At 50.7% G+C, this 27,545-nt stretch overlaps 1 protein-coding gene across 1 annotated transcript; it reads right to left on the reverse strand.

The window, feature by feature from the left end:
- Positions 1-766: 766 nt before the first annotated feature.
- Capn1 (calpain 1) lies at positions 767-26,315 on the reverse strand. Its single transcript, XM_038349191.1, has 22 exons — positions 26,017-26,315; positions 25,105-25,372; positions 24,893-24,962; positions 24,487-24,605; positions 22,539-22,672; positions 22,272-22,440; positions 20,637-20,720; positions 20,242-20,327; positions 19,591-19,665; positions 19,345-19,505; positions 9,647-9,822; positions 8,472-8,483; positions 6,623-6,831; positions 6,488-6,527; positions 5,906-5,971; positions 5,760-5,817; positions 4,130-4,194; positions 3,673-3,741; positions 3,328-3,406; positions 2,405-2,521; positions 2,052-2,110; positions 767-1,526 (listed from the first exon to the last, which is right to left on the reverse strand). Exons 2-22 carry the CDS (start codon positions 25,369-25,371, stop codon positions 1,500-1,502), a joined length of 2,142 nt encoding a protein of 713 aa, XP_038205119.1. The 5' UTR covers position 25,372; positions 26,017-26,315; the 3' UTR covers positions 767-1,499.
- Between the last annotated feature and the right edge of the window lie 1,230 nt (positions 26,316-27,545).

Consider the following 27,545-nt stretch of genomic DNA (forward strand, 5'->3'; position numbering starts at 1 on the left):
CTTCCTTCTTACTTTCTCTTTCTTTTCCTCTTCTCAAGACAGGGTCTCAGGCCGGGCGGTGGTGGCGCACGCCTTTAATCGGGAGGCAGAGGCAGGCGGATCTCTGAGTTCGAGGCCAGCCTGGTCTACAAGAGCTAGTTCCAGGACAGGCTCTAGAAACTACAGGGAAACCCTGTCTCGAAAAACCAAAAAAAAAAAAAAAAAAAAAAAAAAGACAGGGTCTCATATAGTCCAGGCTGGCCTGGAACTCCATATGTAGTTGAGGATAACCTTCTAATCTTCATACCTCTATCTAGACGAACCCTCTACCAATCAAATACACGGCCCTGGATCCTTTGCCCTAGCAGGTGCCTCGTTTTCATCCTCCAGCCCCACCCACTCATGTTCCTGGCAAGCAGAGCCACAGAGGCAGAACAGCGGCAGAACAGCTTATATAAGCTGTGGCTGATCCAGTGTGGCCCAGCAGAGAGATGACATGCCTGTCCCAGCTTCCTGGTGGGGCAGCTCTGTGCTCAGTAGAGGTTTTGTGTTTCTTTGCTGACTCTGGCAGAAGAGGGCATGCAAAACCAGAAAAGCCGCCCACACTGGACTGTCAATAGAGCCGTCCAGCCCACATCTTTGTACTCAGCCCTTCTCAACATCTCAGGGGTAGAGGTAGCCACAGCCGTCTGCCCAGTCTCCAGCCAAAGTGGGCATGCAGCTAACAACTTCTCTAAGCCCTGGCTTGCTGGTACCATCAAGGTTTGGGAGAATAACACACAGAGACGGATGTGCACCCTTTCTTTTATTTTCCCACTGCACTGAACAAGGGACCGTCCTACCCCACCCTCAGTGCCTGGTCCTCCATAATCAGTGCACTAGCCCCTCAAACGTTCCCTTGAAAATGACCAATATAAAAAAGGGAGGAGGGGAGGAAGGGAGGGCCTGAGCACCCGCTAAGCCAGGAAGTTCCTGGTGGGCACATGGGGCAGGAGAGGAGTGGTTTGGTTTGCAGAGGGGATCTCGGCTGTTGCACAGGAAGGCACAGGTGATCCTGGCTGTGGAGCTCCCTTGTGGGGAGAGGCCTTCAGTACCCAGATGCAGACAGTGTGAGCTAGCTAGTGGTTATAAAGTCTGAAGTCTAGGGGATGGCAAGGATTATAGCCTCTACAGATTAGGGAGGACACACAACCAGACTCTAGTGGGGGTGGGGGCAGGGGTACCTGCTCCTGCCCCAGAGGAAGGAATAAGCAAGGAGCTGCCTTCCTGGTCTTAGCCATGAGCAGGGTCCAGGGCTGTCCATTCTGAGCCTTTGGCCACAGAGGTAGGGAGGGGCCCATGACTCTGCCCAGAGCTGTTGAATAGAGGTAGTGGGGAGGAGAAAGGACAGGAGGACAAAGGTGGCTTCCTGTTCCAAGGAAGGCACTTGCAGCTGATGTGGTCTGGTGTGGCATGGCAGGAAGGCTTGGGTTGGCAGAAGAGGAAAAGAAGAGCCGGGCAATGGGAGTCGAATCCTCTCTTCATGCAAACATCGTCAGCTGTAACCACTGTAAGGGCAAGATGGGCAGGTTACCAGGAGCCACAGAAGGGCAGCAAGGCCCTTCAGCTTCCTTCTTCACCCGTCCAGAGCCCAGGGTCCAGCCCCAGGGCTCAGCCATCGCCATCCACACCTCATCCCCTTTTTGGGGGGACCCTCTGCTGATAGGGGTGCTTTTTTTTCTTTTTTTCTTAAGACAGGGTTTCTCTGTGTAGTCCTGGCTGTCCTGGAACTCACTCTGTAAGCCAGGCTGGCCTCAAACTCAGAGATCCACCTGCCTCTGCCTCCTCTGTGTAGGGATTAGAGATGTGCACCATCATGCCCAGCAGGGGGAGCATTCTTACTTCTCTAGTCCAGGGGACCAGTCTGCGGATTCCCACATCTGGGGGCCTGGCCTCCTGTTCTTCATCCCTCCCCTGGCCCCCAAAGCCCCTGATCCAAGGCTTCCAGGACTAGGGCTCATATCTGAGATCTGGTTCCAAGGCTATGGACTCCTGCCCAGGAAGGAACAGGTGAACATGAACGGTCATCTCACCTTAAATAGATCAAAGGTCACAACACCATCCAGGTCTGTGTCAAGAGCTTTGAAAAACCCTGTGTTCAAGAAAAAGATGAGTTATAGCCTGGAACACCAGCCAATTAATATCCAACAAGACTGTCTCCTACCTCCCATGCACCCCAAGCTATTGCCTCTTAGAGCCATGAAGCTTCCTGCTCAAAGAGGCCTCCTTAGGCCCTTCTCTGCCCATACTTCATACACCTAGTACTTATGGATAAGTCCCTGTTCCCTCCTCAGCCTCCATCCTATTTGCCCCCCATCTCTCCCGCTGGCTCATGAGGACACATGGCGGGCACTGTAAGAGAGTAGGGTCAGTTAGGGACACTCACGGAACATGGTCTCCAGTCGTACGAGGCAACACACGAAGTTGTCGAAGTCCACGGCCAGGTCAGGCTCTGAGTAGCGGGTGATGATGAGTTCATGCAGCTTCTTGTTAAGCTTGAAGCCTGGGTAGAGGAAGAGGAGGAGCAGATGCAGCCAGGGAGGGTAGTGGAGGAGTTGTTCTGGGCAGGATACACAGGGTCATCCTTCTCTGGAAAGACCTCTTGGGTAAAGTGGAGAGGGGCTGGGCAAGTGAGGGCCAGGCCTGGGAGTCACTCCAGGTCACTCCAGGAAATCGGGAGGTGGCTGCAGAGGACCTAGGCATCTGGCCGCATTTGGGTAAAACACTCTGGACTTGTTTTTACACAGGCCAAGGTGGGAGAGTCCTGCACCTATCTCCCCTGAGCTTGGAGCCGATACCCGACATCCTCTCTCTGCCTGCCTGGTTATATGTCCTGAACTCAGTCGCTCTCCCTCTGAGAATTACTTCTTTACATTGGGGCTGTAAGAAAGGGCTCTGTTTAGTGGCTCCATGGATAAAGCACTTGCCATGAAAACTCTCGGTCCAGAGCTTGGACCCTAGAATCCACACCAGGGGGGTGTGGTAGTCGGCCAGCAATCCCAACATTCACTTGGAAGGCAGATTGCAGGAAGGTTAGATAGCTGAACCAGCTTAATCTGCGAGACCCAGGTTCAGTGAGAGACCCTGTCTCAGTAAGGAGCAACGGAGGCAGACAGATGAGGTCAACCTCTGGCTTCCATGTATGCACACACATATGCACACAAATACACACTGCAAACCAAAAACCCCTTGTTCTTGGTAGGGAGAGGAAAGGGAGGGACAGTTCGGTAACCAGAGCATCAGCACCATCAGCCCCAGAGAGGCAGCCATGGGGCTCAGGAGCGTGGGGCCATCAGCCTCGGACCTCACCTGCGGCCTCGATGGCCATCCTCATCTCGTAGGCGCTCATGCTGCCGGACTTGTCCAGGTCAAACTTCCGGAAAATGGTCTGGGTGGAGAGTAAAGGGTGTGGACCCAGTGAGTCAGCAGCTCTTCAGGACAACCTTCTGCCCAGGGAGAGGAAGGGAGGAGGGCAACGGCCAGGAAGGTCTTATTTGCTGAGACGTGTGGGCGTGGGTGGGAAAGGAGTTGCATGTAGAAAGGAGGTCTGAGAGAGGCCTGGCTACACAGCTGGGCCGGGCTCTGCCGCCAGGCCTGGCCACACCATGACTGAGGCCACAGAGGAGCAGGAGAACCCAGCCAGGGACCACCTACCAGGTAATTTCGGATGCGGTTCCACAGGATGTTGAATTCCACCAGGCCCAGCTTCCCATTGCCATCACGCTTGACAGATGTTAAGAAGGAAACTTAGAGCAGATGTGTAAGAGGGGGAGCTGGGGAGAAGGGGCCTGGCCATGAGGGAGAGACAGAGCGGCCATCTGCAGCCTGTGGCCAGGGTTCTCTGAGTTGGGTATAGTTAACTGGGATGTAGAGAGGTGCAGAAATAGTACCAGCCTTAGGACTGAGATCTTCTCCATCTCCCAGAAGACCTGTGCATCAGTCTCCCTTCCTGGGCAACTGGAAGATATCTGAGAAAGTATTTGAACACGAGACATCATCACATCCACACCCTCCCAGCTCTACCCAAGCTTCTCAGCTGTTCCTAGGACAGTTACACAGCATCTCCCTCAACCTCAAACTCCACAGGAGACAAGAGCAGATGGAAGGATACGTCCATGAGGTTCACCATGCTGCGACATGACTCCAAGCTGAAGCCATCGGTCCGCAGGTCTTTGTCTGAAACAAACAAACAGATCTGAGAATGCAACTTAGTTGGGAGGGTGGTTGCCTGGCAGCCGTTAAGCCCTGGGTTTGATCCCCATCATATACACCAAGCATGGTGGTGCAGGCCTGTAACCATGGCAGTTGGAAGGAGGAGAACAGAGGATCAGGAGCTCGAGACCAGCCTCAGATATATAGACCCTATCTAAAAAAGAAAAGAAAGGAAGAGAAAAGATGGCTGGAAAGATGGCTTATTAATTAAGCATACTGGCTGCTCTTGCAGAGGACCTAGGTTTTTTTTTTTAATATTTATTTATTTATTATGTATACAATATTCTGTCTGTGTGTATGCCTGCAGGCCAGAAGAGGGCAGCAGACCTCATTACAGATGGTTGTGAGCCACCATGTGGTTGCTGGGAATTGAACTCAGGACCTTTGGAAGAGCAGGCAATGCTCTTAACCTCTGAGCCATCTCTCCAGCCCCCTAGAGGACCTAGGTTTATGTCCCAGCGCCCACACAATGGCTCCACAGCCACTCATAACTCCAGATCAGGGGATGCGGTTCATACATGTGGTACATTTACATGTGTGCAGGCAAACATTTATATAAAAATATATAATAAAAACTTACAAACCCACAGCCTTCATATCCCTTCCCCATGCACACACACACAGTCTGTAACCCCAGAGCCATTGGGGACAGAGGGAGGAAGATTGCTGGGGCTTGCTGGCTGCCAGCCTGGTCCTCCACTCAGTGAGGGACCCTGTCTCGAGGGCACAGAGAATGATAGAGCAGGGCACCCGATGTCCTTATCTGCCAAGAGAGATGACAGAGATGGAGAAGAACCCAGTCCCAGGGCTCAATTCAGAGGTCTTGCAGGACTGGTCCTGCCAGGAGCCCTGCAGTGATCAGTGATAGTGTGGCTCCAGCCCACAGGCACTGAGGCCAGCAAACTATGGGGTGCAGTGCTGTCCTCCTGAGAGACCACAGAGCGTTCCTGGGCCTCAGGAGCCAGATTCAAATCTACAAACTGGCACCGAATGAAAGGAAGGAAGTACTGGGCAGACATACAAGAAATTAGGTGGAAGAGGAGCCGGCAGGTGCTGACTGTGGGCTGGGGAGGGTAAACAAGCAGGGTAGGACCAGGGAGATACTGGCCCGAGGGAGGTGTGTAGACAGAGGCCTGGCACAGCAAAACACTGGCAGCTAGAACAGGCTCACGCCAACGTGCAGCAGCCAAGGCCAGAAGGGAAGAGCAGGTCGGAGTCGCTGCTTTTGTCCACACACACCAGAGCCTGGAATTCAGTCTTACTCTACGTCCTTGCCTTTTCATCAGCACTAAGCACCTGCGGCTGGCCCTGCTAAGGGCTGTCTGTCCTCCCTAAAGTCACAAAGCTCAAGGGAGCAGATGGGGCGGAGCAGGGTTAGTAAGAAGTCTGGGATAGGAATGGTTGCGAGTGGAGCCAGACAGTAGAAGGCCTGACAGCCACCTAGACCAAGGTATGCGGTTCAATTCCATGATGATTGGAATGAGTGGGGAAAGGACATGGGGTGGGGACAGTCATTTGGATATCCTCACGTTTGCTAATTATCCTGTTCAAGATGGTCTGCAGCTCCTTGACACTGATCTCCATGTCCTAGGAGGAGAGGAAGTACGGCATCTACCGGGTTCCCCCTTCACACAGGGGGTTCCCATCCTACCACCCCCACCAGGCCCTGATGTACCTCCCCTGCCAGCTTGCTGAACAAGGTTTTGAAGGTGTCATCGATCTCCTCTTCAGACAGCACTCTCTGTACCCAAAATGGAGAGACTAGGTCAGGGATGGTATGGGCTGGCCCTTGCCTGCAGGAACAGCCACTGGAGGTGGGGTGGGACCTCACAATTACAAGTCACTCCATCTCTCTGAGCCTCACTTTTCTAACCTGTAAAATGGGATCTGCATTCTGTCTAGGACTCTTGTAGCCTAAATGATGGGTACAAGTCAGTGAGTGCTGAAAAGTTTGGGCTGGAGTCTGCTGTGTGAACTAGGCAAACTCATCAGCCTCTCTGAACTTGTGTTTCCCATTCAGAGGGTGATATCATGAAGAAGGCAGATGAAGTAGTTATGGAGAAGAAACAAGATACACAGACGTAGCATAAGAACTGCCTACTGTCATCATTACAGGTTCCTTGCAAACTGTGAAGTGCTAGGCAAACAAGGGACTAGCTAATATTGTTCTTAAGGACTTCTATCAGAAGGGAGTTTGTCCTGCCAGCTGGAACCCAAATCCCATCACGAACCTGGGGGAAATAAGGGGACCACATACCTCATCAGGGAGGTTGGCCTGGATCTGTTCATCTAGCTCCCTGCAGAGTGGAGAAGGTCAGTCAGAGGGCCTGGGGCAGTGGCAGCAGAGAGAAGGGGAAATGGAGAGGTGGGGCGAGGGGAATCTACTACTCACTGGGTCCCAGCTTTCTTCTCTGAGAAGAAACGCAACACAAAGTCACCCTCCTTGTTGGGCTCGAAGGTGGAGGGCACTACCACATACTCCCCCGGCGGGAGGCGGATGCGGTTGCTGACCTCTCGGAGGTTGATGAAGGTCTCTGAACGCGCCCGAGAGGAGTTGGCCAGGAAGAAGTCCCGCTTCAAGTGCACAGGCTGACCCACCAGCTGGCAGGAGGAAGGAAGCAAGCGGGGAACTGCAGTGCCCGCGCAGGCTGCCCTCAGATACTGGTCCAGGCCCCCAGTCCAGAGCCCAGGCTACCCTTGGGTATGGGTCCAGGCCTGCAGTCCAGAGCCCAGACTGTGAGAAGCGGCTTGCTAAGTCATGGCACACAGCCTGCAAGACCCTGATAAGTTACTCACCCTCTGCAAAACTTGGGTGCCTCAGCTGGAGATGCGGACCAGCGGCACAGGGCATCAGTGGTACAGGACATCCCCAGCATCTTTACATTTTTTTACTGTGGTTGGGGGAGGGGATGCCTGAATGCCCACGTGTGAGTGGAGGTCAGAGGAAAACTTGTGGGAGTCTGCTCTCTCCTCTCACCATGCAGGTTCCGAGGATCGAACTCAGCTCTTCAGGCCTGGGGACAAGTGCCTTTACCTACTGAGATATTCCAGTCCCTGACTTTGATCTCCAGCACTGTATTACATCAAATATGGGCCTGCAACCCCAGGAATTCAAGGTCACCCTCAGCTACAAAGCAAGTTTAAGGCCAGCCTAGGCTACATAAAACCCTATCTCAAAAGTACATAAATAATAAATAAAATAAAACAATAAAAAGAAAATATGAGTGCCCAACGTGACTGCAGATAAGGGACTCAACAACACTATGACGCCAGGTTGTCGAGAGGGCTCAACAGGTAAACATACCTGCTGCACAGGCCTGGTGGCCTGAGTCCCATCCTGGGACACTATGGAAAGGCGGACGAAGGGGAGAGCCCAGCTCCACAAAGAGGTCCTCTTATTTCTACACTCATGATGTGGTTCATGCACCCCCCCACACACACACAATAAAAAAATTTAAAACCTGATGCAGGCAGGGCATGTAGCCCAGTGCTTGCCTAGCATGTGTGAGATCCTAGGGTCACATCCAGGACTGACAAAGAAACCTAAGAGGCCATGTAAGTTCTGACACCACTGTCATTCATTGGCACTTTCCCTATGTCGTGCCTCGCATGAAACCTGACAGTGGCACTTTGCTGACCATCTTGATAGCTCCAGAGGAAATGCTATCTATTCCCCCCACACACACTAAAATAGGACCTTATGTAGCCTAGGCTGGCCCTGACATCTCTTTACAATCAAGGGTAACATTGATCTCCTGATTCTCCTGCCTTTACCTCCCAAGTGCTGGAATTACAGACGTGTGCCCCCATGCATAGCTGGGAAGTGCCACATCTCCATACAACCCCCGAGGTCCAGGGCTGCAGCAACTGTTCCAGAGTGCAGACCTCTCAGCCAGCGGCTCCTAGCCCCCCCCCCCACCCCAAGGGCCTGATTAGCACTTCCTCAGTATGAGCAGCGAGACAGAACTTGGCCTGTGAGCATGCTGAATGGGGACTGAGGATCAGGTTTCAAATCCAGTCTTTGCTACCTGCCCCCAGGAGTACAATGACTGTCCTACTTGGTGAACAAGTATTGGGGGTGGGGGGGCATTTTTCAGGCAGTGACAAACAAGACGATATCTCCGGACGCTGGATGTGGGGTGTGGGTAGGGCTGACTTCAGCCTTGATCCTCCCCTCCAGGCCCCATCAGGCTGGTGAGTTCAGGGACTGATGAACCAAGTAGAAAGAGAGCCACACCTACCTCCCGTGGGACCTGCAAGAGAGACAGAGAGAATAATGTGTATTTGCCCAGGAAGCTAGGGCAGACATGTCGGGTAGAGGTCCTGAGTTCTCAGGGAGGGAGCCTAGGGGACAGGAAACAGGCCAGTGGTGACTCAGACCTATCCTCCCAGTGGAAGGACAGGGCAGAAGTCTCTGTCCCTGTGACCTCCTAGGCCTCTGCTCCTTAAAACAGCTGCCACGTGGCCAATCTCAGTGTGACAAAGCCCAGGGACATCCGCTGCGAGGGCTTCTGGATGGAGGCCAATGCTGTGGCCTCCCTCTGCCCTGATAAGGGAGATCTAGAAGTTTCCATCTCTATCTTGAACTGCAGAATAAGAAGCAGGGAAAGGCTGGGTGGTGGTGGCATATGCCTTTAATCCCAGCCTTTGGGAAACAATGAGTTCGAGGCCATACTGACTAATCTACAAAGTGAGTTCCAGGACAGCCAGGACTGTTACACAGAGAAACCCTGTGTCTCAACAAAAAGGAAAGAAAAGAAAAAGAAAAAAAAAAGAAAAGAAAAAAGCAAGGAAAGTTGGGCAGTGATAGTGCACACATTTTTTAAAATTAATTTATTTTATATATATGAGTGCTCTATCTGCATGCCTTTATGGCAGAAGAGGGCATCAGATCCTACTATAGATGGTTGTGAATCACCATGTGGTTGTTGGGACTGAACTCAGGATCTCTGTGCTCTTAACCACTGAGCCAGTCCTGTAGTACACACTTTCAATTCCAACACTCAGGAGGCAGAGACAGGAGGATCTGAGTTTGAGGCCAGCCTGTCTTACAGAGTGAGTTCTAGGACAACCACGGATAAACAAAGAAACCCTACCCCCCCCAAACAAAAACAAAACAACAAAAAGATGCAGGGGAGGAACCAAGTAGGGCCTAGAATAGCCTCTTCCAGTGAAGCAGACTCTCCCCACCAACTCCACAGGCCTCTGCTCGCATCCTTGCTCCACAGAAAGCTCCAAAAGCTGAGCCCATGATCTGACTCCAGAAGCTGTGGCACACAAAAAAATCAGCCCAGCTCCCTCTTCTCCACAGCAACATCCCACATTCTAGAAGAACGGCGACCCTCCTTTCCTGGACCAACCACTTCCGTGGATGCTTCCTGCAGTGGGAGGAGGTGAGCCCACCCTTCAGGCTAACCTCGTACACCGCGAAACCAATGGTCTCCATGTCCCGGCCAAAGCGCCGCTCCCTGCGACGGTTCTTCTGCATGAGCGCCAACAAGAAGCTGCAGCCCGACTCGCGCCTGTCATAGTCATCTTCGTCATCCACCTCCTCCAACCGGATCTTGAACTGTGGGTTCACCCAGAAGGTAGCTGCAGGAAGAGAGAAGGCTCAGAGGCAGGCAGGGTGGATGGCTTCCCAAGCCTTGTCTCCACATTCTGTGTCTACTCACTCATAAACTTGTTCAATACTGCGGTTCTACATGGCCCCTGACTTACAAAACAGGAGAGGAGATGGGCAGGACAGTGTCTCTGCCTGTCAGGGCTTGTCTTTCAGAAGCTGAAGTGGGTGAATATCAGAATTACTACAAAGAAAAGTGATGTTTTGTTTGTGTTCTGACAAATAAAGCTTGCCTGGAGATCAGGGGGCAGAACTAGCTACTAGTTAACCATAGAATAGGCCAGATAGTGGTGGCTTATACCTTTAATCCCAGCATTTGGGAGGAGGAAGCAGGAAGATCAGGAGTTCAAGGCCACCCTGGGCTACAGAGATTGAAAGAGTCTAACAGAGAAACAGGGCCAGGAGGTGGTGGCTCACACCTTTGATCCTAGCACTTGGAATCTCATGCCTTTAATACCAGCACTAGGGAGACAGGATCTCAGGCCCTTTAGGTCAGAGGAGCCAAAGAGGTAAGAGTTGACTGTGGCCACTCCTTTGCTTCTCTGATCTTTCAACATTTACCTTGATATCTGATTCTGGGTTTCTATTGGTAAGACTAATTAGTGCTTCAGAAAGTAAGCTGGAGGAGCTGCAGCATTTATAGTAACTCAGTGAACACTGGTGTGCTCAAGGCCCTGGGTTCTAAAATGAGGAGGAAGCTGCAATTGGCCTGGAATAGTGACAGCAAAGCTGAGCCCCCAAGGAGTAGCCAGTGCCTGGCTTCCTCGGTGCCTTTACAAGAAGCGTTGAGCCTTAGACCACTCAGACATCCAAGTTGGGCATAGTAGCACACAGGTACACACATACAAATATATATATATATATTTATATTTATATGTATAAGTGCTCTGTCTGCATGTCCACCTGAGAGCCAGAAGAAGGCATCAGATCCCACTGTCCCACTGTAGGTGGTTGTGAGCCATCACGTGGTTGCTGGGAATTGAACTCATGACCTCTGAAAGAACAGAGCCAGCTTTCCAGCCCTTGTTTGATTGATTTTAGTTTTGTATGCTTGTGTTGGTGAGTATGTGCATATGAGTGCAGTACCCACAGGCAGCAGAAGAGGGCATTACATCCCCGCGAGTTGAAGGCACAGATGATTGTGAGTTACTGATAGAGGTATGGAAGTAAATGGAGTCTCCTGGAAGAGCAGTGAGCCATCTCCCTAGCCCAGCAAAAACTTTTAAAACACATTTTAAGTAGAGATTATGAACAGATGACAGGTTGAGAATGTGATGACCGTCATTATCCCCAGACAATCCAAGCTCATGTGACCATAGCATTTAATTTATGGCATGGTTTAGAATTAAAATGCCATGTTATAGAGGGAAGGGCAAGCCAAGGAAGGTGCTCTAAAATCTCTACCTTGTTTAGAAGAGCAGCTGGGCACAGGGTGTTGATAGGGCTGGACTCTGTGGCAGAGCACTGTGTCACCTTCATGAGCCTCTAGAAGCCAGCCTCAGCATTTAAAAGACTAACAACCGCAACAAAGCATAAAGGGAAAGCGAAACCTGGCGGCTGTAATTCCAGCACTTAGAGGTAGAGACAGGAAGATAAGAAGTCCAAGGCCCTCAGGGCAGTGGTGGTGCACGCCTTCTATCCCAGCACTCTGGAGACAGAGGCAGGCAGATCTCTGTGAGTTCGAGACCAGCCTGGTCTACAGAGTGAGTTCCAGGACAGGCTCCAAAGCTACACAGAGAAACCCCATCTCAAAAAACAAAACAAACAAAAGAAAGAAAAAAGAAAAAGTCCAGGGCATCCTCAGCTACACAACCAGATTAAGGTTGTCCTGGGTTACATGAGACCCTGTGTCTCAATGAAACAAAACAAGATGCATTAGGCGTGTTCGTGAGACATTCAAATGCACAGTGGGAAAAACTTACTGGGCAGGAGGGTTACTGTGAATTTCAGGCTAACCTGGACTACCAAGTAAGACCCTGTCTAGCTGGGTGATGGTGGCCCACACCTTTAAATCCTAGCCCTCAGGAAGCAGAGGCAAGCAGATCTCTGTGAATTCAAAGCCAGCCTAGACAACAGAGCTAGTTCTAGGACAGCCAAGGCTACACAAAGAAACCCTGTCTGAAAAAACAAAAAAAAAAAAAAAAAAACAAAAAAAAAAAGAAAGAAAGAAAGGAAAGAAAGAAGGGAGGGGAGATAAAGCAAATTAATGGAGATAAAAGTGTTAATGTACAGCCGGTGTGAAGGGCCCGTGGGTAACGGTGCTGGCTGCCAAGTCTGATGACCTGAGTTTGACCCCTCATGGAGACACATGGTGGAAGGAGAAAAGTGACCTCCGTAAAGTTGTCCTCTGACTTTCATGTGTTCACAGTGACACATGAAACACCATCAACTTCAAATAAAAATAAGTGTGATCTAAACATGAAAGGTACACGAGAGATGGCTAGGTGTTTAAGAGCAGTTGCTGTTCTTCCAAAGGACCCAGGTTTAATGCCAGCACCCACATGGCAGTTCACAACTGTCTGTAACTCCAGTTCCAGGGGATCTGACACCCTCACACAGACATACATGCAGGCAAAACCCCAAGGTACAATAAATCTTTAAGAAAGAAAAAATTCAAAGTAGACTATTATGAAATCACCCATGGGGCTGGAGAGGTTCATTAAGAGCACTGACTGTTCTTCCAGACGACCCGGGTTCAGTTCTAAACATCCATTTGGAAGCTCACAACTGTCTGTAACTCCAGTTCCAGGAGATCTGTTGCTCGATTCTGGCCTCTAAGGGCACCAGGCATGCATGTGGTGCACAGATATAAATGCAGGCAAAATACTCATACACATCAGAGAGAGAGAGAGGTAGATAGGTAGATAGATAGATGATAGATAGATAGATAGATAGATAGATAGATAGATAGATAGATAGGCAGATAGGCAGGTAGAAGAAGTTAAATACATAAACATTGGGATGAGGACTGCTGGGGATGCATCTCAGTACAGAGTGCTTCATCGCTACACACAAGTTGCCATCCCTAGGACTGCAGACTGAAGAAGCTAATTTTCATGAAAAGGAAAAAGCAGGTTCAACAGCTGTACATTCTACCAAACAAACCATCTATCCTTATGCAAACTCTACTGGAGCACACAAAGGAAGAGACTGTTCTAATAGAGAAGACAGGAGCACAGCAGTGTGATCAGTGCGAGCAAAGAATGAACAGGCAAAGCTCACTCATGAAAATTGTCGCATGAATGTTCAAAGGGTTGGAGAGATAGCTCAGCAGTTAAGAGCACCAGCTGCTCTTCCAAAGGGCCTGGTCTGATTCCCAGCCTCCACAAGGTGGCTCACAGCTGTCTGTAATTCCAGTTCAAGGGGATCTGTTGCCCGATTCTGGCATCCGTGGCACCAGGTATACATGTAGTACACAGACATACATGCAGGCAAAACACCCACATACATACACAAAATATGAAACTAAAAACTTTTATCAGGTGGGGATGTAGCTTAGTTGGTAGACTGTTTGCCTCCTGGTAGACCATGGCACAAAGCTCTGGGTCCCATCCCCAGTACCCGATAAACCACGCATGGCTGTACAGACTTACAGTCTCCGCGCTTGAGAGGCAGAGGAAGGACAACCATGAATTTTAAGATGGAAACTGTCTTTTTTTTTTTTTTTGGTTTTTCGAGACAGGGTTTCTCTGCAGCTTTGGAGCCTGTCCTGGAGCTAGCTCTTGTAGACCAGGCTGGTCTCGAACTCACAGAGATCCGCCTGCCTCTGCTTCCCGAGTGCTGGGATTAAAGGCATGCGCCACCATCGCCTGGCTGGAAACTGTCTTTTTTAAAAAAAAAAAAAAAACAAAAACAAAAAGTTGGGGGGCAAGTGGGGAGGCAGGGATGTGGTTCTGGGCATAACACTTGTTTAGCATGTATAAGGCCCTGGATTTGATTTCTAGGACCACAGAGCAACAACAGAACCTCCCACAAAGCCCTTCATTCCCCAGTGCCCCCACCAGCAAGTCTGCTCTAGCGACACCTAGCACAAATATGTATTACTGGAGCTGGGGAGACCTCTACGGGTGCATGCCACCAAGCCTGACCGTCTGAGTTCCACCCCAAGTTCCACAGGGTGCAAAGAGAAGAACAACTCCCACAATCTGTACTCTGACCTCCTGTGTGAACCCCGCCCTGCCAAAGTAAATACAGTATTAGAAAATTAAACAACAACAAAAAGACAAGCCAAACCAGGAATCCCTTAATGGCGGCTCCTATATGCTCTACTCTAGTCATTGTAGTAGGAAAGAAAACGCACGGAAAGTTGGGGAAGTGGGACAAGATGACACAAATGTGATGTCATTCGTTGGGCGCCAGCTAGTAAACCACAAAGAATCTAGAAGAGACGTGTGGACACAAACTACATTTAAAAGGCAACTGGGCATTATTGTATCCATAAGTATCATTTGAGAGGCAAGAATCTGTTTATGTATTTATTTTGCTTTTTTTTTTTATTTTTTTATTTTTTTGGTTTTTCGAGACAGGGTTTCTCTGCAGCTTTAGAGCCTGTCCTGGAGCTAGCTCTTGTAGACCAGGCTGGCCTCGAACTCACAGAGATCCGCCTGCCTCTGTCTCCTGAGTGCTGGGATTAAAGGCGTGCGCCACCACGGCCCGGCTTTGCTTTTTTTTTTAAGACAGGGTTTCTTTGTGTAGCTTTGGCTGTTATGGAACTCACTCTATAGAACAGCCTGGCCTCAAACTCAGAGATCTGCCTGCCTCTGCCTCCCTAGTACTGGGACTAAAGCCATGTGCCACCACACCTGCCTCAATAAATGTTATTTTTAAAAGCTATTTTGGGGCCGGGCGGTGGTGGCGCACGCCTTTAATCCCAGCACTCGGGAGGCAGAGGCAGGCGGATCTCTGAGTTTGAGGCCAGCCTGGTCTACAAGAGCTAGTTCCAGGACAGGCTATAGAAACTACAGGGAAACCCTGTCTCGAAAAACCAAAAAAAAAAAAAAAAAAAAAAAGCTATTTTGGGGCTGGAGAACTGTTTCTGTGGTTAAAAATGATGGTTGTTCTTTCAGGAGATTTGGGTTCAATTCCCAGCACCCACATGGCAGCTCACAACTGTCTGTAACTCCAATCCCAGAGGAACCAATGCCCTCTTCTGGTCTCCACATATACCAGGCATGCATGTGGTACACAAACATAGATGCAGGCAAAACGCCCATATGCATAATGTAAAAATAAAAAATATTACTATATACATATACAAATATGTCAAAAGCCAAAAATATATAAACTCTGAACCACTTCTGGTACAAGTGTGTTGGATACTACACACATAGTCTCTTATAGTAGAAGGATGGCTCACCAAGCACTAGATCTCAAAAGACATACAAACCCTTTTAAAAATTATATTCTTGGCCGGGCGGTGGTGGCTCACGCCTTTAATCCCAGCCTTCGGGAGGCAGAGGCAGGCGGATCTCTGTGAGTTCGAGACCAGCCTGGTCTACAAGAGCTAGTTCTAGGACAGGCTCTAAAAGCTGCAGAGAAACCCTGTCTCGAAAAACCAAAAAAAAAAAAAAAATTATATTCTTCTATAAAGAGCAATGGAAGGCCAGAATAAAGGGCTAGAAAGAGAGCTCAATCTGGAAAGTTCTTGCCCTGCAAGCATGAGTTCAGTTTCCAGAACCCATGTTAAAAAACCCAGGATGCCAGGCAGTGGTGGCGCACGCCTTTAATTCTGGCTCAGGAGGCAGAGACAGGTAGATCTCTGTGAGTTCAAGGCCAGCCTGGTCTACACAGTGAGTTCTAGGACAGTCAGAGCTAAACAGTAAAACCCTGTCTCAAAAAAAAAATCTTAAAAAACTGAAAACAGACAAACAAATCCCAGTGTGGCATTGTCCACTTCTAATCCCAGAGTGGGCAAGGGGACAGAGGGACACCTCTGAATTCTCTGGCCACCCAGCCTAGGCCCTCTCAAAAACAAGGTGGAAGTAGCCAAGGAAGAACCTCCAACACTGACCTCTGACTTCCACTTGCACACGCATGAGTGAACATTTGAACACATATGTGTGCCTGCATATATGAGAGCTCGAGCAAGCAAGCAAGCATGCACGCACATACACACACACACACACACACACACACTAAAGATATACCACATTCTGAGACTGAAAGGCTCAAAATATAAAAATGTAAATCTGCTGAGTTCGAGGCCAGCCTGGTCTACAAGAGCTAGTTCCAGGACAGGCTCTAGAAACTACAGGGAAACCCTGTCTCGAAAAACCAAAAAAAAAAAAAAAAAAAAAAATGTAAATCTGATCTGTAGATCTAATAAGAATTCCAAATAAGATCTAATTTTATTTTAGTTATGAAATTGAGGCTGGCCATGAAGGCCCCAAACAGAAATCTTTTAAAAATAAACTATTACATTTATTTACTTTAGATTGTCCTGGGGCTGGAATCCAGAACCATGTACTTTCCAGAAAACACTCTACCACTGAATTATACTTCAGTGCCCCCAAGTTTTTTGTTTTTTTGTTTTTTTGAGACAGGGTCCCTGTGCAACAGCCCTTGCTGTCCTGGAACTCATTCTGTAGACCAGGCTGGCCTCGAACTCACGGAGATCCTCCTGCCTCTGCCTCTTGGGATTAACGGTGTGTACCACCACCACCCAGGACCCTCAAGTTTTCTGAAGGAAATAAAAGATTTATTAACCCAATGCCAAAATCTGTAAGCAAACAAAAGGCAAGATTTAAGTGTGGTTATGTTCTCTGTAAGTCCCAGCACTTGGAGACAGAGTCAGGTGGGTCTCTGAGTGTGAGGACAGTCTGGTCTACCGAGTGACTTCCGTCTCAGCCAGGCCTGCCCAGAAAAACTCTCTTTAAAAAAAACCAAACAAACAACAACAACAACAACAAAAAGATTAAAGCCAGAGGTGGAGGGAGGAGACTCAGAAGTTCTAGGTCATCCTTGGCTGCAAACTGAGTTCTAATTGAACGTGAGTTCTAATAGAACTTAGGTCACAGGACTCTGTCTCTCCTGGGATTGGAGGGGCAAGGGAGATGGCTCAGCAGCTACATATACATACTACTCTTGCAAAGGATGGAATTAGAGTCCCAGCACCCACATGGTGGCTCACAAACTTCTATAAGTTCAATTCTAGGCATCTGATGCCCTCTTCTGACCATGGGCACTAGGCATGCACTTGGTGCACAGATATACATGTAGGCAAAATACCCATATACATAAAATAAATAAATTTTAAAATAAATTTTTTAAAAAAATTAGCAAAGAGACTCCTGAAGGAATCCACCTTGTCTAAAAACAGGACTTCTGATAAATCCATAACAATTACATCAATGGCCGGGCGGTGGTGGCGCATGCCTTTAATCCCAGCACTCGGGAGGCAGAGGCAGGCGGACCTCTGGGGGTTCGAGACCAGCCTGGTCTACAAGAGCTAGTTCCAGGACAGGCTCTAAAGCTGCAGAGAAACCCTGTCTCGAAAAACCAAAAAAAAAAAAAAAATTACATCAATGAGTAATTGACAGACTCTTGGACCAGGGCCAGAAATACCCACAAAGATCAGGAACTGCACAATGGTGATAAAGAGGCCGGCAGAGGGAAGCACAGGCCGCTCAGCTGTGGAACAGGAAACCAGCGCTTAAAGGTTTGAAGAAAAATAAAGTGGGGAGAAAAATGCTTCTAAAAAACACCGGTGAGCTTCTCGAGGGAATACCACAGGGATGAACTTGGTCAAGCCAACGCTGTCAGGGAGGAAATGGCAGCATGGCAATTCAGAGCAGAAGAGGGTGGAGACCTGCCTGCCAGCCTCTGTCTGCGGAGTGCTGGCATTAAAGGTGTGTGCCACCGCCGCCGGGCAATCTCTTCCTCTCTTTTCTAACAGGGTCTCACGCAGCCAGGCTGGCCTCAGACTTGCTCTACATTCAAAGCTGGCTTTGAACTCCTGATCCTTCTGTCTCTACCTCCCAAGCACTGGAATGACAAGAATGAGTTGCCACAGGGGACGTGGTCTCTTTTCAATGACTTGCCAGGTCCCTAGAAGACAATAAAGGAAGCCGGAGGAGAGTAGAGAGCTCCTAGTGGGATGTGCGGGCCATGGAAAGTGCTAATTAGAGGCTTGTGGTTACGAATTTACAAGGAAAAAAGCCTTACTTGTGTTTTTTTCCAGCCACATTTTGTGGTTCCGACTCAGTAGAAAGCTTGGTTCAACTGGGATTGTGGTTGTGTTGGGGTGACAGGAGCAAAGAGAGGGAAAAGGCCAGGGAACTAGATGTTTGCAAGGTCAAGATGAAACAGCAAGGGCAGGCAGGACAGCTCAGCGGATAAAGGCACTTGCCACCAAGTCTGACTACCTGAGTCAGATCTCCAGGACCACATGCTGGAAGACAAGAACCAGCCCTGCAAGCTGACCCTCTACATGCACACATGTACCCCCATAAAATAAATAAATGCAATATTTTAAAATATATTAAAATGAGCCAGGTGGCTGTAACACAGTCCTTTAGCCCCAGCACTCAGGAGGCAGAGGCTGGCAAATCTCCAAATTTGAATTCAGCTTGGTCTACAGAGTGCATTCCAGACAGCCAGGGCTACACAGAGAAACTCTGTCTTAGGAAACAAACAAGTAATATATATATATATTAAGATGATGATTCATATCTGGGTAAGGGGACTGGGCGGTGTCTCAATTGGTAGAGGGCTTGTCTCACATTCGCAAAGCCTGGGTTCCATCCCCAATACCACATAAGCCAGGTGTTATAATGCCACCTATAATCCCAGCATTTTGGAAGCAGACAGGAGGATCAGAAGTTCAAGGTCATCCTTGACTACAGAGCAAGCTCAAGGTTAGCTTGGGTTACCTGAAACCCTGACGCAGAAAAAAAATCAAAACAAACAAAAATGAGAGAGAGAGAGAGAGAGAGAGAGAGAGAGAGAGAGAGAGAGAAACAGACAGACAGACAGACAGACAGCATGCGCAAAATGGTAGAGTAATCCAAATGGGAGTCCGCAAGATCAGTCAGTTCCCAGAGAGTGAGGCCTGGGCAGAGGCAGATGTATTCCTGGACTGGGCTGAGCAGTGAATGGCAAGGCCCATGATGCTCTGTGGTGGGCAGGTGGAGCTGGAGCCCAGGAAAAGGTTGATGTGGGAAGGGGCACAGGACAATGCAATTGGCCACGTGCTACAGTCACCCACTTGTAAGAGGGAAAGGTGAGAGGACAGGAAGTTAGTGGGTCAGGAGGGAAGGGTGCTGGGAATGAGGAATGACCAGCAGATGTTTGGATAACAACAAGGTTTTCTGACCCAGGCCCCAAGCGTCCAGCATGGTCCTTTAGTACCTTAAGGACAGTTAAGGATGTACTCTTCAAGGCTAATGTGAGGAACACCCAAGTATACTGTCTCCCAAGGCACAGAACAGGCTCAGGCAGGTGGCCTTCCCCACACCCCTGCTCTGTCTTCCAGCTTGCCTCTCGGCTCAGGTCACCTGGGTAGTTCCTGCAGCCACCAGCTGTGCTCCCTCGGCGCCAGGTGCCCTCATATAGTGTCGTATTCCAGTTCCGGAGGGTCCTGCTCTTAAGAGCATCAGGTGTGAGGTTGCAGATCTCCAGTCTGGTGAACTCACGTGTGAAGTCTTGGAATGACATCCTGCGGGCCCAAGCGCAGAGGTGAAACACAGCTCCCCATCATGAACTGAGTTTTAGGGGAGCAAGTAGAGAAAAGGGTTGCTCACCAGAACTCCCCATCCTCCATCTTGATCCTCAGCTGCTCTCGCTCATAGGGGTCCACTTTGTTCCACTCTGAGGAGCTGTGGGAAGCAGGCACGGCCAGGGCTGGACACCACTGACTTAGCTAACTTCTGGCCCTGGGTCCTGTCCAACCTGGTGTGTTTTCCAGAGCCCAGGTCAGGCCTTTCTCTAGAAGCAGCCCTCTTGGGGTCTGTGTCGGTCGGTCCCGACTCAAGGGCCCCTCTTCTTTTTGAGACCGGTCTCACTATGTAGTACCATACTCATCCCCTCTTAAAGACCATGGAGCCTAGGCTGAGCTGGAACTCACTCTGTGCAACCCAGGCTGGCTTCAACTTTGTAGTGATCCTCTTGCCTCAGCTTCCTGAGCACAAGAATTACAAGCATAAACCACCACGTCCAGCCAGGGTGGTGTCTTATCAAGGTGAGATCAGATGCCCTGATATACCCACAGGCTGCCCCAGCTCCCACAGCCTTGGTGGGTCTGTCAGAGCAAAATCCTAAAGAAGTACACAAGATGGGACCCCTCTACTCAACCCTGAGTCCATTTCCAGCCAGCTGCAGTCCAGGCAGACCTGTCAGGGATTTCTCCAGACCCCCACACCTCCCAAACCAGTGCCCATTGTCCTGTCCCTTACCTATCACACCAGGGTCCTTTCCATTCCACTTCGCCCCAGGGGTTCCGCATTCGAATTAGGCTCACCCGCTGGCCCTGGTAAATCACCTGTTTCCCAGATTACATATCACTGCTATGCCCTTTGACACCTCTTCCTTGGCCACATTCTTTACCACCTCACCCCGCTTAGTACTCAGCAGCATACCAGGGCCAAACAGCCAGTCCTCTAGGGATATACAGCCCTGCGAGGCAGCTGTACACTTGAACTAGAGTCACTGGGATAAGTATCAATGCATACCACGGGATGGTTAGCCCAGAAGGTCAAAAAGGAGAAACCACCTCCCACAACCCTGGTCAGATGCCAAGAAGGCATGGGAGTGGGAACCACTCTCAGGGCAGGCCCCACCCAGGAAATACCTGCTTGGCAGCCGTCACAGAGTACGCATGGCCCCTCACCAGGTTCTTAAAGGTAATAGCCTCCAAATCCCGGATATTGGAGATCTGCAGAAGGAAACATGCACTGTGATCAGATGAGGCGCCATTCCTGCTTGGAGCAGTCATAAGGTACACCCAGTCCTCCTGGCACCTCACCCACACAAAGGCTGGTGGGAGAAACTACCAGGGACTCCTATCCTGCCCACTCCATTGTTGTAAAGGAACGCTGTACCTCCTGGGGAGCAGGGCCAATCCACCTCGAGGCCGTCACTATGCTGCTACGGGTTAGGGCTGGCAACATGGTGAGTGTGCTCATACACACACTTAGAATCAAGCCCACCCCCAAGAGGAACTTGGTGTGCAGGCAAGCAAGGGCAAGAAAAAGACAGATTCAAATGGGGCTAAACTTGCAGACTCATACAGCCTTTAAAAGAAAGTTTCCTCTGTGTGACTGTGCATCGGTATGTGCACTTACAAGTGAAGATACCTTCAGTGGGCAGTGGCTTCAGAGCCCGAGGGGAGCAGGAGTCACAAGGAGGTTGTGAGTTATTTGATGTGGGTGCTGGGAACCGAACTTGGGACTTCTCTAAGAGCAGTCTGTGCTCTTAGCCACTAAGCCATCTCTCCAGCCCCATAGCTAACCTTTCAGACATTGTAGTGTGGCATTGTCAATCATGAAGTTCACAGGCAGCAACAGCCCAGGCAAACCAGAGTTTCAGATCTCAGTGTTTAAGTAAGTTTCCGAGATTTCATGTTGGGCCACATAGCAGTATTTGGCCAAGGACGGCCTGGAAGACTGCATGATGCTGGCATGGAGTGATCAGGGGCGGACTAGGGAGATCTGGAAACAGTTGTGGGAATTGTGGGGCTAATGAGGGGAAGCAAGGAGAAAGGAGAGGGCAGAGCTAGGAGTGGGTGAAGTCTGAGAGTAGGAAAGAGGTCTTATCAGAGATGGAAGCACTGGGCTGTGATGGCCTCTGAACATGGAAAGGGAATAAGAATGAGAAAGGGCCTTGTTAATCTTCTCTGTATAATTCCAATTTTAATATATGTGCTGCCTGGAGAGATGGATGGCTCAACGGTTAAGAGCATTGGCTGCTTATCCAGAGGACCTGGGTTCAATTCCCAGCACCCACATGGAGGCTCACAACTGTCTATAACTCTAATTCCAGGGGATTTGACTTCTTCACATAGACATTCATACAGGCAAAACAATACATATAAAATGCAAATAAATAATTCATTAAAAAAAACTGAGCTGGGTAGTGCTGGCACAGGCCTTTAGTCCCAGCACTGAGGCAGGGGCAGGTGGATTTCTGTGAGTTTGAGGCCAGCCTGTTCTAGACTGAGTTCCAGGACAGGCGCCAAAGCTGCTACAGAGAAATCTTGTCTCGAAAAAAATAAGCAAATAAACAAACAAACAAAACAACTGACAAGGGAAGGGAGCAGAAGGAATCAGGGAACTAGTCTGGGGCACGGTGAGGTCGGAGGTTTGGAGGTGGAAGACAGGAAGGAGGTGGTGGGTGGGGCTGGTTTTGCATCCACAACCTACATTGAGGCTGAGCCTGGGCTGAGGATGAGGTTAGGGCTGTGCAGAGGAACGTGGATGTCACTCACATCAATGGAGCAGCCCAGCAAGGAGCCTCGGTCCAGGGCCTTCAGAATGATCTGGTAGAGGTCGCTTGGTGCCTTGTGCAGATCATACCACTCGGTGACCCCACCAGTAAAATCCTCAAAGGCCTCTGAGGTGCAGCCTCCTGAGAGGGCCTCGTAGCTGCCATTCACTCTGTGGGCAGTTCCAGGACAGGTAGGACCAGGTATGAGAGCCAGGAGCAACCCTTCCACCCCTGGAGGCTGATGGTGTGCCCTGGGGTTCCTACTCACTTGGCATAGGCCTTCTCAAGCAGGGCACTCCAGAACTCGTTGCCCTGGGCAGAGTGCACGAACACCAACTTCCCGTCCTTGGTGGGCAGCAAGTCATCCACGACCACGTCCACCCACTCCCCAAACTGCCACAGCTGTTGGGGAGGAGCAAAGTGAGCACTCTGGGGTCCCCCAGGCTTTAGCTCCAGCTGGGCCTACTAAATGCATGAGTCTAGATCCATATGCCAGGTGAATGTGTAACACACATGCATTCATAGAAGCATGCTTTTGTCTACTAGAGTATACACAGTCAGTCAGCCCTCCTCAGCCCCAGGTGCCACAACTACACACACCTTTAATCTCAGCACTCAGAAGGTGAGTTCAAGGACAACCTGATCTACACAGTAAGTTCCAGGAGAGCCAGGGCTACATAGTAAGACTGGGTCTCAAAAACAAAACAACAATTCCACAAAGACATATTTGGACCACGGAGATGGATCTGGAAATAAAGGTGCTTGTTACTAAGCCTGAGAATTTGAGTTCAATTCCAGGATCCACATGGTGGAATGAGAGAACTGACCTTTACACACCAGGCATATAAACATACACACTGTTACTCCTCATTAACACACATTCACACGTGTGTGCACACATGCAGACACTTGCAAAAATAGTAAGTAATTAAAATTCTTAAATGAACAAGTACAGACTGGTTTCTTGACAGTCCCTAGACAACAGTGAGATGATTTACATGGCCTCAGGTCTGAGCCTCAGTTTTCTTACCCAGGAAAAGGAACAACAGAAACTAAGACAGTGCAGGTGACACCTACAACTCGAGACTGAAATGGAATACGGCTCCCCTTCGGATGTGGAGAGAGCTGAGAGAGCAAGGGCAAGAAGTTCTTCAAGACAACCCCTAGGCCCCGCCCCCTCCTTGCCTCCCTAGTCTAAGCCTGATTATGGGCATCAGAGAGAGATGTAGGTTGAAAATGTTGCACCCAGACCCTCCACCATAGGTGGGTGGGGCTGGTTCACCAAGTCACCGGATTTCCCCTAGAGATGCCCAAGGACCTGGGTAGAAGGGTGAGGTGCAGACCCAGGCTGCCTAGGAACAGAAGCTTCCGAGAGCTCCAATAACTGTCACAGGGAGAAGCCTACAATAGTGAGGTAAGAAGAAGCCCCTTGAAGGATTTGGGAGGAGGTACTGAGGGGGTCAATCAAAAGCCGGAGAGAAGACTGGAGAATTGAGGATGGGGGGTGGGGAAAAGGGTAGTGAGGCTACGCCCCTGTGGGCTAGAGCGGGCTAAGTGTGAGGATCTCAGCATAGTAACACCCACCATTTCTTCTCGGCCAGGGCAGAGTGAGGTAGGGGCCCTGACTAGGCAGAAGGAAAGAAGAGAGTCTCCAGGCATGGCGGGGTCATCATGGCCGGAAGACCTCAATTAAGACTTTTGGGGTGTACTTCTCTCAACACCGGCTCCTGGAGAATTTGTTCATGTAACATGAAAAGTAGGCCATGTTGGAAACATCAGGAGAAGGAGTTTTAAATCCCAAGTCTATCTTTTCTCCTAGACTCTGTCAGATCTTGCCAAAGCTGGGAGGTTGGGAAAGGGAGAAGTGACCCACAAAGATGCCCTTGGGTTTCCCCAGCAGAATATTCCATCTTAACTGGGGAAACTGAGGCTTGGGTGAAACAAAAGATCACTTTGTGAACCAAAGCAGTCTTTCTCCTCCACACACTCTCTTCCCTAAGCACGGCCTCACCTAGGAAGAACGCCAGCTGAAATACCTGCCTGACCGTTCACTCATGACCGACCAGAGGTGGCATGGAGCGGTCAAATACCTCCAGAGGGAGGGCTGCCCCCACGGGGTGTGGCACATCCCAACTTCAGAGTGCTGTGGGCCATCCCTGAACATGGCCCTAATGCCGAGTATGCCTCCACCCCAAGAAGGGTGCAGGGCCCTTCACCTGGAAATGGAAGATGCCAGCATATCCATCCTGAAAGCTCTGGCCGTAGGGAACCACTCGGTGTAGAATGGTCTCGTTGAGGGTGAGGGAGGCAATGGCAGCCAGGAGCCAACAGTCCCCTGGGATAAGAAAGACCCTTATTAGACTTGCCCTGTGGGTCTGCTCAGGAGAGGGAGAGGCTGCCTATGTGGGATGTTGGGGACAACCTGGGGATTCCCTGGGTGAGGAACCCTTCATCTCCCTCAGCTTACAGAAAAGACCCAGGAATCTGGGCAAACCAGCACCTGTGCTGATAGCCAGAGCCTGTCTGGGCCTGCAGAAGGGAGGAGTTGGGGCAGTGCCCAAAGGAGCGGGAATGGGGAACCACAATGGGAAAAACACCCAGAACCCCGCCCTGGGGGCCTACCCAGTGCTCCCTGGCAGATGTCTGTTCGGGTGGCTCCATCCACGATGAATTGGGGGTTTGACAGCAGCTCCTACAAGACCCACAGTCCTGTTCCTGGGCCAGTCCCTCTTAGAAACTGGCACCCAGCCACCCAGCCACCACTAATAACGGGGCCCCAGTCCCACTCCTCACCCATCAGCAGAGCCAAGTTCCACCCAGCGTGGCCTTCTTACCGTAGGACGCTTCCATTTGATGCCGTAGGCTTTAGAGGAATTGGGACCCAGTTCTTTGAAGCCCAGGCTGTGAGTCACCGGAGGGAAGGCCTCATCTTGGAAGAGGACCCCACTCTGCAGGCATCTTGCCCGCAGCTTTTCATAATCCTGGCCCAGGTACTTAATGGCGTTTTCATGGCGGCCCAGGCCCAGGTCCTTGGCACGCTGTTTTTGCACTTGGGCTGATACCCCGGTGCAGTACACAGGTGTGATGAACTCCTCTGCCATCCTGGGGGACACATGGGCCTGCTAGAAACCCAGGCCTTCCCAGAAATAGAATGCAGCTCCTGCCTGCTAGTGCTTTCCTGGACCTGTCCATTCCTCCCCAGACACGGTTTCTCTGCTTCACTACCCCATTTACAGATCCTGGGACTCCCAGCCACCTTGTCAGGCTCCCCAAATCTGGAAAAGGGTGCTCAGTTTCTAGGTACCCGGTCACCACCTCTCCTTTCCCCTATTCCCATTATCCAGGGTTGACAGTTCTCTGCCAGCCATCCAGGTAGGTGGTGTCCGGCGAGGCCAGCCCACATCAGCACTTCAGGTAGAATCTCCGACCTTGTTTTCTGCCTGGAAGCCCCCTCCACAAAGTTGCCAAGCATCTACTTCATTTGCCTTTTTTGGCGTCTTAGTAACTGAATACTTCAGGCACTGATGCCCCTCCACAGGCTCCTGAGACCGGCTGAACATCAGAGCACTGGACGCCGGCCCAGCTCCTGGCTACAGGGTGAGCGCCTGCGTTGAGCTGCTTCCTGACCCCAACCCCTCACGCAGGCACCGAGAGGACCTGAGCAGGGGTCGATCAACGACAGCACCCTAGCCTCAGAAGCAGTGGCCTGGGTCAGACAATCGCAGTCTGGGCACCCAACTCCTTACCTGGGGGAGGGGAGTTTGGGAGATTGCTGCAGTCCCTGCTGCTGGCTTCCTTGGTGGCAGCTCAGGGCAGGGCCCAACCAGGAAGAGGGCTCCTCCCCGCCCTCCTCCACCGCCCCTCGGCCCTGGTTCCTCCCTCTTTGGTCCTCCACCTACTCCTGAGGCTTTTACCCCGCTCCCTCTATGCTCTCTCTTATCTCTCACACAACGTTTTTATTTTTTTTTTTTTTTACTATCTCTTACTCAGGGTGTCTCTCGGTCCCTCCCTTCCTCGGCAGGCTTTGAGCCAACTCTGCGTGAGGACAAATTGGTAAAAGGCAGAGTTGTCCCCCGGGAGGAGCCGGGCGCCTGTCCGGGTGATGAGGGTTGGGCTGGGACAGAAGGGCACGGCCAGCCAAAGGGAGGGGAGGGCAAGGGGTATTTTTAACTGAGGCCGCAGCTCGAGTTGCAGGGCCGCCGGCCCCACCCCACGTCGCCCTCCGGGAAGGTACTGGGGACGGTCCGGGTTGTGGCACACTCCCCGCAGCCCCGATCCGCCTCCTGCGCCCCGGCGCGCCTCCTGGGTCGCAGCTGTCGATCCTCCAGGCCAGTCTGCGATCCACGCGAGGCAGAGATTACCTCCGGCCGCCGCAGCTGCTCTCTGGAGCCGCCCGTGCTGGGTGCGAGCGGACCTCTACCGGACGCGAGGCAAACGGCAGCCCCACCCCGGACCTGTCCTAGGGCCAGCTCCCCACCCCCGCACCTTAAGACGCAGTCCCGCAGATCTAGAACTCCGTCCTAGCGGTCTTTGCGCATTCCCTGCATGGCCGTAGGTAAATCCGTGCCTTAATTTCCCCAACCATGCAGCAGAATAAGAGGGACAACGACTGCCTCCAATCTTTGTGGAGCGGCGTCCTGAAGTTTCTTGAATCCAGAAGCTGAGAGATGTGGGTATTCTGGCCTTCTCTACCAAGCTCTTGGTCTACCCACCTGGGAGTGTGGCCTTTGTGGGGGTCGCCTGACCTGGGAGAGAGCAGCAGAAACCCTGAGCACCACTGCGGGCCCACCTGGGGTCCGCAGATTCCTCTTGGCGCCCTGTAAGAGGTTGGAGAACCATGGATGCGGAGGGACTGGAGCTGTCCCCAGGCTCAGGGCTCATCCTAGTTATGGAGGTCACAGCATGGCCGATACAGGCTACCTAAGATGTAAGGATAAACATTCACTGAATAAACGGTGCCTACCTCTCCCCGGATTCTAGGCTCCATGACATCCCAAAAGTTAAGAGCTGACTGCATCTGACTTTCCCTAAACTGGCACTCAGTATCTGGGCATTGTGCTCAACAGGGCCTAAGATGGTGAAGAGGCAGGGCTTCTGCCTTCATAGTTAATTGGGAGTTGCTCCATAACACGTTCCTGACTGAAGCCTGACCTAATGCAGGTGTCAGTAGAGGTTCTAACCAGACACAGGGAGTATGGCAGAGGTGGGCGTTGTATGCGCCCACGTGTGTATGTGTGCCTAAAAGGAAGCCTAGGCAGGTGGAGGAACTGAGGTG

The sequence above is a fragment of the Arvicola amphibius genome, chromosome 1 (assembly GCF_903992535.2).
Source record: "Arvicola amphibius chromosome 1, mArvAmp1.2, whole genome shotgun sequence".
Lineage (NCBI taxonomy): Eukaryota > Metazoa > Chordata > Mammalia > Rodentia > Cricetidae > Arvicola > Arvicola amphibius.

Bases quoted from the DNA above. Each gene is read 5' to 3' on its own strand.
- Capn1 (XM_038349191.1), bottom strand. From the start codon at position 25,371: ATGGCAGAGGAGTTCATCACACCTGTGTACTGCACCGGGGTATCAGCC. The intron at 24,963-25,104 runs GTAAGAAGGCCA...TGGGTCTTGTAG, and splicing joins TCAAATGGAAGCGTCCTACG to GAGCTGCTGTCAAACCCCCA. The intron at 19,506-19,590 runs GTGAGCAACCCT...TTGGGCCCGCAG, and splicing joins ATGGAGGATGGGGAGTTCTG to GATGTCATTCCAAGACTTCA.